Here is a 10,466-nt window from a genome sequence, read left to right as displayed (position 1 = left end):
AAGTTATCCTCACTCATTTACGAACAGGTCATTCTTATCTTAATCACACGTTATAATAGGGAAACATAATACAGGGTTATGTGAAGTATGTTTAACAAAGGAAACGAGGTATATGAAGGTATATGAAAGAGAAAGGCAAAGTCTTAAGAAGGAAATGCAATCACTGGGAATCCAAGATTTCACATTAACTCAAATATTAACTGATGGATCAAATGCAGGGAAAATATAAATGCAATTATGAGATTTATTAGGATAAGTGGATTCAAAAATAGAATATAATTATTTTTTCTTCTCTTTAGTTTAATATTTTGTTTTGTTAGTTATTCTCTTCACCCTCCACCACAGTAGGTGGCGGTATGCACCTATGAAGTTGGTTCGCAATCCGCCATAAAATCACAGAAGAAGAAGGAGAAGGAGAGAGCCCAAGGACACCGTCCGCCACACAGAAGTATGAACGACCTTATTATCTTCTTCATTTTTTCACTCTTTACGAACGGTAAGTTGTTGACTTTTAACGTTAAACGTTTCAGTTTTGCTCGTTTTCAAAGCGGAAGTGTGCATGTGAGGTTTGGCTGTATCACTGTCACGCAGGTACAGAAGACTGGACTAACTGCAATGCCTTATTATTGGCTGACCTTCCTAATGTAAAACGTAAAAGTGAAAACAGCTCCGTGTCAACAGCTTGGGGTTTGAAATTTTTAAGGCCATGCAGTCTATAAAAAGATTCAGGTTGGAACTTGACACATGGCGATTATATCAGGGTAGCACCACCAGCATAACTTTAGCACACATAGCATAGCTACAATCTCAGAGTTTAACCCTTTACCTTATACAGTTCCGTGAGTGGGACACCTGAGTTTTTTTTCAATATTTATCATGTACATTTTCATTTAATCATGACAAACTATATATCATTGGAAAAGTCTAAGAGTCTAGAATACATATTTCAATATATAATATGTTTATAAAATAAATTATGTAGTGAGAGTTATCGATTTACAAATATAGTAAAATTAAAAAAAAAGATGGCTTTTATTTGAAAAAGAACAGTGATTTTTAATAGTAATGAAAATGTAATAAAATGTAATTGTTGCAACGTCTCAATCAATTGACCAATCAATATTTGAAGAGTTTCGTTGCAAAACGAGATAAATCCATTTTTTAACATTTTTGTCAAAACATGTTTATTATTATGTTATCATGTTATTATTTTGTTTTATGGTGCTACTTAGCTGTATTTTTTAAGTTATGAAGGTTTAAATCAAAACAAACCAACTGCAGTTGCATTGAAATTAATTGGAATGCACAACCAAAAAACGAGATTTCTGAACAATTAAAAAAATGGTGGTTATCTCGTTTTGCAACGAAACTCTTCATTTACAAGAAACAAATAACAATGACACAAAAGGGGAAAGGGGCCAAGCGGTGCCAAAACAAAGAAATAAACAAAACCGTTCTAACTAAAGTTTAACCCTCTTACCTACGCTACAAAGGAAAAGGTAATGAGATAAATCTTCACTGTCACATGACACCCTACCTAACCTACACTACCTACAGCATTTCAGAGCTTTCGAATGCAGCCTGTGTTACCTAAATTTAACCTTCTTTTGTTTGTATCTTCAGGTGTGTTTGGTGATGAAGTGAAGTCAGCATCAGTGCTGGAGGGAGATTCTGTTACTTTACACACCGATATTACTGAAATTCACAGAGATGATCTTATAGAGTGGACATTTGGAAGCACTCCCATTGCTTCAATCAATAGAGAAGCCAATGCGATTCGTACCAAGTCAGATCGTCTGCAGATTAACAATCAGACTGGAGATCTCACTATCAGAAACACCAGACCTGAAGATTCTGGAATGTATGAAGTAGATATCACCGGCACGAGGACTTCATTTAAAAAGCTATTCAATGTTAGCTGTAAGTATAGTTTTTATATGTATGATTTAAATGATCTTTACTTTTGATTGTTAACCGTTAATGATGTACTGCAGATTGTAAAATAGAGATGTTGTTACATTTTTCCCACCAGTTAATTAGCGTGTGACAATACCAGTATCACCGTGTGGGAGGGGCTTATAAATGCGTATGCAGCCATTATTAGGAAATATAACTAGTTTTAACAAACATGCATTAATAATTACTTGTGTGCATTTTGAGGAAAAACAAAGGGCACTGATGGATTTTAAGATATGGCATGCTAGTTGTGGACAGCTCTCACATTTATTTTACTCTAGAACTAGTTTAATACCTGTCCGGGAAACCGCCCCTTTATGTTTAATACTTTTTTTAAAACTATATAATATGTTTTATTGAACTTTGTTATGTAAACACAACATTTGTTGATAGCATTTATTAATAAACATGTGAATGTGCATCTGTAGAAACAACGACAGCGAAAAACTTTTCCACAAAATGTAATTCTTACTGGTAAAGCCATTTTATTTTTTATTCTTTATTGTTTATATTAATAATTATGTGATTATTAGTACTACAGGTGGGTGATTCTCACGAAAACTTGGTTTTAAACATGTCAAGCTTGAAAATGTAAAAATTGCTTAAATTTACTTTTTTTCCCACCAGACATTGAAAAACAAAGTCTGAAGTAAATGAGAACATTAATTTAAAAACTTTTACTTGTCATTTAACACTTTTTGTAACATAATTTAAAAAATTAGTCCTAAAAAATCTCATTACCGCAACAGTCAGAAAACATCAACACTGACATATTTTCAAAATGACATGACAAACCTGAAAGAACATAATTTGGAGATTCTGCACATGCATTTAAAATCAAAGTATTATGCTTCTATTAATTAAATTAACATTTAATAAGCATCTGTTGCGGTAATGATAATCAAAATGTCGTGTAAGCATTCTGACAAGACAATATTTCAAATTAACTGTAAAAAAATGATCTTACCTGGTAGCCATCTTGAAGTAACTGGTCCATGTGCTTGGTCACTCAAAATCAAACTTTATTAAAATTCTGTATGTGTGCTTAAACTGTTCTCAAAAAGTGTTGCGGAGAATGAGAACCTCAGGTATGGACACATCATTTTCCAAATTTTTCTTCATTATTATTATACATGAATATTCAGTAAATATTTTTTCTGTCATCTATAGTAGTCTACCAAACATCCATTTATTTTTTTTCTTAATATTTTTGTGTTCATTTGATTAAATTACAACATAACGCATGTTCAAACACAGCCGGACACATTGCGGTAATGAGAATTTCAGCAGAAAATGAGATAAAATTTACAATTATAAATTCTTATGTTGAAATCACACATTGTGCAAGGTAGAACACAGTATTGTGTTAATTCTGATGCTTTTTAATGTTACTATATTACACATTTTAAAACTAAAATCATAAGTGCCGTGGTGTTTCAATGGTTTCGTGAGAATCACCCAGGTACACGTGTCCTGTATATTTATTTTTGACAATGTTAACTTCTCATATCGGTAATGTGATTAGTACTAGTAAGAAAGACATTCTGGATATGTATAATTATTTTCCACTTTATTTATATCTGTAATCAAAACCTGTAATCCATATTCGCATATCCAAGAATTGTGTTGTTTTAATAGTTGCAATGCAATATATGATGTCATGTATTTCTGCAAGTAAATTGTTATATTTATATCACAAATTCGCGTTTTTACTATTAGATCCAAAGTAGCCATTTTAACCAGAAGAAATCACATTTGTGATGGCCCGAATAATTTTTAAAAACTGAATTGTTCATATCAAATATTGATATCCTGTGAATGATTTAAAGCTAATTTGGCTTGCCGTTAAAATTTACTGATTGCGGTCTAAGGTGTTTACTAAAAGCGTTAAAAATATAACACCACAAATGAGTAACAATCTTTATTGTGTGGTCTTCAGGTGTGAGTGATTCATCATCAGATGGAGTAAAGTCAGTGTCGGTGATGAACAGAGATTCAGTCATTCTACACACCAGTGTTACTAAAATAAAGTCTGACGATCTGATCGAGTGGAGATTTGGACCTCAACTTTCCCTTATAGCTTCATGTAATAAAACATCACATTGGTGTAATGCTGTTGGGGGAATCGAAGACAGACTTCATTTAAACCATCGTAACGGAGATCTGACCATCAGACACATCAGACATGACACATCTGGACTTTATGAAGTACAGATCAGAGGTGGCAAGAGCTACACTATAACAAAGAGTTTCAATGTGACTATCATTGATGAGTAGACTTTAACAACGTTTGAACTAATGGTGTGTATTTGGTACTGAATGCTGTTCGTCTTTGTTGTTGAGACAGATGGACTAAAAACGATGTCTGTGAAGGAGGGGCTGTCTGTCACTCTATGGTCTGGCGTTGCAGAAATACACAGAGCTGATGTGATCCTGTGGTGGTTTGAACACGGAGATTCTCCCATAGCTAAAATCGACAGAAAAGCTCAAATCTTCGAAACCTATGATGGTGATGATGGGAGATTCAAAGACATACTGACAATTGATCTTCAGTCTGGAAATCTCACCATTAGGAACATCAAAACTAATCATTCAGGACTTTATCATGTTGATAGCAGCAGCAGCACGCACACTTTATTCACAAGATTCAGTCTGACTGTCTGTGGTGAGTAGATCAAGATTTGACTTTTTCCATGTTTAAGTGCTATAATTGGGTCCCCAGTGCTTTTATCAACCTAGAAAATGTGAAAAAATCAACCCAGTAACTTGGTAAAGCTCTGGTAAACCGTTCTCTGCAAGCATTTGAAACAATAGGTCATTGAAATTTGGCTCCCCTTGTGATGTCAGAAGGGGGCACAAATAATTGACATTTTGGCATTTAAAATGACACATGCAAAAACACCTACAAAGTGTCAATTTTAACATGATATAATAAATTATCTATAGTGGTATGTTGAGCTAAAACTTTACATACATACTCTGGGGACACCAAAGATTTATTTTACATCTTAAAGTCTTGTGAAATGTCCCCTTTAACAATTATTTTATTTACATTAACACTTTGTTGGCAATTTACTAATATTATTTGTTTTATCAGTTACATTAATATTACTCTCTCATTCTCTCTCTCTCTCTCTCTCTCAGAGCATGATTTGTTTTCAGTCGCCGGAGTTGGTCTTTATCTTCTTATTGCTGTTGCTGCTGTTGCTGTTGTTGCTGTTGCTGCTGCTGTTGCTGGTTTGTGTTACTACCGACGGAGATCCTATCAATTTCAAAGATGTCAGGAGAAGAATTCAAAACCAAAGCGCACCCAGTCCATATAAAATGTTTTCTATTTGCTCTTCTCCACAATATGTACATGGTAAGAATGTTGTCCAGCCAAAGTTGTGATTCCTGCTCAAAATATTGCAGTAATTCAACCGCAGTTACCAAAAAGGCCACACATTAATCCCACAAAGTTTCTGTCTGTTTATCCTGAATCACAGAAAATAAACAGATGCATTCTGACCAATTGAAGGAGAGTTTATTAGTACAAGTTTACTCGCACGTGACTTGTGCTAATAAACTCTGGTTCGTTTGAAAATCTTGCCTTGTGAATGTGAACCGAACCAACATGAAATTGCATTATAGCATTTAACCCCCAGTTTCAGAACAAAGCAATCGATCTACAGGTCTGAAAACACCCTTATAGACGGTTTCATCGGATACACGTGATACATGTCTGGATCCGAACTTTACTTCCGGTTTCGTTTTTTTAATGGTCTGATTAGTTGTTAAACTGATCTCTTGAACAATTGCCTCGTCGAAAATAACAAATGTTTTGGTTTCCTAGGTAATCTACGTGTTGTTGTTTTTTTGCTTGTTATATAAATAAACTACGTTTAAAGAACTTTGTTGTTATTTATTCTTAGCGGAGTTTACCGGAAGTTACGTGTGGACCGCGACAGCCGCTTGTTTATGTTGTTACTGATGAAACCGTCTAAACATAATTTGAAAGCAGAATAAATACGCTTTTACATTGATGTATGGTTTGTTAGGCCAAGATGCAACTATTGAAAAATCTGAAATTTGAGGGTGCAAAAATTCAAAATATTTGAGAAAATCGCCTTTATAGTTACTAATGATTTTGGGCATAAAAGAAACATACAATGTATTATTGGCTTTTGCCACAAGTATACTCAGGCGACTTATAACTGGTTTTGTGGTCCAAGGTCACATTTAAGAGAGAATTTAATGGGTGCGAAAGTACGATATTGAACAAAAACTGCAATATGTGTTAGCTTGCCAGGTGTTGCGGTATATGATATTTGATAGGGCTGTCAAAAGATTAATCATGATTAACCGCATACAAAATTATGGTTTGTGTTTGCATAATTTATTTGTGTGTAAGTTGTGTAATTATTATGTATATATAAATTAGGGATGCACCGCTGTGAATCCACTGTTTAAGATTCGTCCGAAACCGAATCCTATTCGCATCCTTTTTCCATTAACACAGTAAAACACATTAATGAAGTAAACAACGTTCACAGCAGTGTATTTTTCATTTTATTAAATTTTAACTGTAAAAAAAAGGATTGGCAACATTATGCCAGGATGACAAGTGGGAAAAACTATTTTGACAATTACCATAAGCCTATGCATAATGAAAGCGATGCGGTGCGACACACTCGCGTACGTGAAATGTGACCCACCCCTAAGGCTCACCAAAAGAAAAAGCTTACCTCCATGTCAGCACCCGATGTGTGTAATCAACGGCCGCGTGACGTCGACCAGCGTAGTGCAAGCCTAGGATTCGGTTCGGTGGAAAAAAATCTAGGATTCGGCCGAACCTCGTCAAAAATGCCGAATCCGAATCCTGGATTCGGTGCATCCCTAATATAAATAGACACATACATGTATGCATAAGATTTTTTATTTATGTATATAATTTTTAATTTAAATATAATATAAACATATATAAAAGTCTAAATAAATATAGGCTAAATATACATGTAAATGTTTTTTTTAAATACGTGTGTGTGTGTGTGTGTGTGTGTGTGTGGGTGTGTGTGTGTGTGTGTGTGTGTGTGTGTGCGTGCGTGTACAAAACAATTGCACAAAGTGCACAGGCATATATTATGCAAAACAGACTTTTATTTTGTATGCGATTAATCATGTTTATTCTTTAAACGCCCTAATATGTGATACGGTAAGTTTGTAAAAACAATTTAAATATATATTTAAAAACTGAAAATTATATAAGCGTAACTCTCTCTATTCTTTCTGCATCGACCTATAACTTTGACTGTACATTCAGTTATTGTGTACCATTGCTTTACACATATTGCTATATGAACATTCCAGTATTCCAGTCTAACCCTACCTCAAAGTTTGGGTACAAGGCTTGATATGATGGTGACCAATTTTTAAGCATGTAGATGTGTTAAATTTGAACACGTATAAGTTGTCAACTATGCTAGGAGTGCACTAGTATACAGTAGAAAGGCTATGGACTACAATCCACAAGACAAAAACTTTAAGTGGGTGCATTTAGCGAAATCAGCTTTCATTTATAAGAATGTTGAATCTGTGCATTGCAAACATAACAGTCCAACAAATAAAACTGCAGAAGAATTTTATCATCTCCATCTCTTTTTTATGACATTTTGGCATAATTTCTTTTTTTCTCATAGGTTATGCATTACCACAGGAGATGGCTCTTGTTTAAGACCTGGGATACATCAGACAGATGTTAAAACTGTGAGAGACCACATACATAAGGACCCTCTCATCCAAAAACACTATCATCAAATATCAAACAAATCTAAACTAGATTTGGATAAACTAAAATTGTTTTATATAGCACTTCTTATACATTGAATGCAGCTAACTGCAAAACAAATATAAGTTCATATATAAATAATTAAATATAAAATATAATGTCAGTATAAACATAGTCAAAAACAACTATAAACGGTTTAAAGAATAAAATAGAGATAGAATTAATACAAATTCACACAATATCAATAAAAACAAAATAAACCTACAGACAATTTGACACAATATCAATTATACATAAACAACTTTATAAACAAACAAAAAAATGAATGCTTCAATTAAATTAACATTTAGGCTGACGTTCTACTATTGACGTTACGTTTTTCAGGTCCATACTGAAAAAACACAAACTTACCACTCAGAAACGTCCATTAACAATCTCCAAACAATTCATTACTCCTCAAAATCTGTATCTTCATCTGATACAGACTCAAACACAAGATCTGTTTACACACACACAGAGCTACTGAAGGAGCTGCTCTGAAAAACAGCCAATCAGAGCAGAGCTCAACATTATCATTTTAAATGAGGTAATTATTTATCATTTTACTTTGTAAATAGACATATAAAACTGTCTCTGGATAGTTTTGCACTGAACATAGTTACAAACATTCTGTGTAGATATCAGAGAACAATTTAATAGATTATTACAATGCATTCTTTGGCACCTTTAATCTCAAATCAATCACTTCCTTTAATACTGCTGTGTCAGGATGTCTGAAACCTGACTGATATTTCTGCTGTATATTCATCTAAAACTTGATGCTGTTGTTGCTTTGCAACCTTTTCTAAAAAATAATTAAAATGTGTCTAGTTAAGAAGAGAACAAACAATCCAGTTTTTTCTTTAAAGTGCCTTTACAACAGCACATTTCTGAGAATTAAGAAAAATGTCTGACAAATAGTGTGAAACCTCTTTAAAAACATGGTTGCTATAGGGTCATAATAACTGGAAGTTGAATTCAGCTGAAAAATAAAAAGTCTTTCGTCTATTTTCGTTAATAATCTTTTAATAACATAATTTTGTTTCAGAGCGTGCACTTTTATTTTCTCTAGTGTTAGTCAATGAAATCTTGCGACAAAGAGTTAATTTTGTTTTTCTTTAGATGCTCTGACTTACGGCCTTTCCTCTTTAACTGATAGATGTGTTTAATTTTCAATTGCGTATTCTTGCTATTAATCTTACGTTGATTTTAAAAAGGCATTACAATTTTGTGTACTGTCCGCATTTCACTCAAAGATAAGGGTTTTTGTTAGATATCATTAATACAACTATCAAAAATGCTAAAAAAGCTGTTTATTTAGTTTGTTTCGGCTGAAATATAGTATTAATTTTGTACATGATGACATTACATTTTGGGGGGACTAAAAGGTGGTTGTGAAAAATCGGCTTCAAATTAGGTTGCACCCCAAGCTCAATTATTTTTTTATACTGTTGATAAAATGAATGATTAATTTAAATGTTTTGGGAATCTTCCCTTATTATGCTGATGTGTATGTGGTGTTTTTTATTTTCCTTTATGAACTATAAATGTTTTGCATAAGTATTACAATGACTACATGCATATATGGTAATGTAACAGGTAGCTTTATTTCACTGTTTTATCATAGGCAGAGTTTTACATTTCAGTTCTTTAAGAAACTATCATGGTTTTTAAAAATGTTTTTAATTAATTTAAACTATTTTAGCCTTAAGTTACTCAATCAAGCTATTTAACTAAAATATTAAGATTAGACAATAAAATATGGGGGACAGTGCCCCCTCGCCTCCCCCCAAACTCTGCCTATGTGTTTTTTTTTAAAGATTGTGTGCACACTTCCGTTCAAAAGTTTTGAGACACTTTTAAAATGATAAAAACTACAGAATAATACAATTGTGATTACCAAAAGGAATCAAAACTGTTATATTCTCACGGCTTCAAAGTACACATCCTTTGCCTAGAATTTGCAAGTCTTACCATTGTCACTTTATCAAGCGGCTTCTTAAGGTCACACCTTGGAAACTTTATTCTTGGACTCTTATTGGCTGCTTCTTTCTTATTATTTGCTCCAAGTCATTTTCAAATATATATATATTTTTTAATTAAATTTTAGTTTTTTAATTTAATAAATAACTGTTACAGTTTTATATTTGTATACAAAAGTCCTTTCAAACTTTAAACATGAATATTCAGTTTAAAATTGGTGCTTAAATTGGTTTGCAGGTTTTAGTTTGACTGAGTTTTAAACATCAGAAGAACTATATTTTGCTTTGTTAAACTGATACTGTTATTTTATTGCATGGGTGTGTAATGTTTACTGTTTCAAGTATTGGAAATAAAATGAATGTTTTCCATTGTCTGTCTGTATCTGTTAATCTTTCTTGCTAACTACATCATAATGTCAGACTGAGCTATAACCTATTTGAGCTTTTAAAGCACTTGTATAAAATTTCAAAACAATAATCATCAATCAGTTATTTTAACTTTAACATTTTAACATAAACTCGTTCAGGTGCACAAAAAATTTTTTCAAGTTCAGTTGGGTTTCATCATTAACCTTTTGACATAACTTCTTTTAAATTCTGGAGATTAAGGGGTTAATATACATAATATGATACCCAGCTCATTAGGATAATTTATGCAAAAATAGTTGTAACTGTACACATTTTGCAAGTGCAAGTTTTGCAGACTGGTGCTGAAACCACAGGCA

The 10,466-nt window shown here is 33.0% G+C and overlaps 1 protein-coding gene across 1 annotated transcript; it reads left to right on the top strand.

Moving 5' to 3' along the window:
• Positions 1–419: 419 nt before the first annotated feature.
• On the top strand, positions 420–10,115 carry LOC129452892 (uncharacterized). The gene is made up of 6 exons (XM_073861602.1): positions 420–496; positions 1,624–1,920; positions 3,896–4,177; positions 4,304–4,621; positions 5,101–5,317; positions 7,632–10,115. The coding sequence occupies exons 1-5, from the start codon at positions 451–453 to the stop codon at positions 5,277–5,279; spliced, it is 1,122 nt and encodes a 373-aa protein (XP_073717703.1). The 5' UTR covers positions 420–450; the 3' UTR covers positions 5,280–5,317; positions 7,632–10,115.
• Positions 10,116–10,466: the final 351 nt, after the last annotated feature.

The sequence above is a fragment of the Misgurnus anguillicaudatus genome, chromosome 23 (assembly GCF_027580225.2).
Source record: "Misgurnus anguillicaudatus chromosome 23, ASM2758022v2, whole genome shotgun sequence".
NCBI classification, from domain to species: Eukaryota; Metazoa; Chordata; class Actinopteri; order Cypriniformes; family Cobitidae; genus Misgurnus; species Misgurnus anguillicaudatus.
Note: the sequence above shows the minus strand (reverse complement) of the source record. Positions and strands in the feature narration are given on the sequence as shown.

What these genes read in the sequence shown, in the direction of transcription:
- LOC129452892 (XM_073861602.1), top strand. Translation starts at nt 451, where the DNA reads ATGAACGACCTTATTATCTTCTTCATTTTTTCACTCTTTACGAACG. An exon ending in TTTTTCACTCTTTACGAACG is followed by an intron (nt 497 to 1,623) that starts GTAAGTTGTTGA and finishes TTGTATCTTCAG; the next exon opens with GTGTGTTTGGTGATGAAGTG. An exon ending in ATTCAGTCTGACTGTCTGTG is followed by an intron (nt 4,622 to 5,100) that starts GTGAGTAGATCA and finishes TCTCTCTCTCAG; the next exon opens with AGCATGATTTGTTTTCAGTC.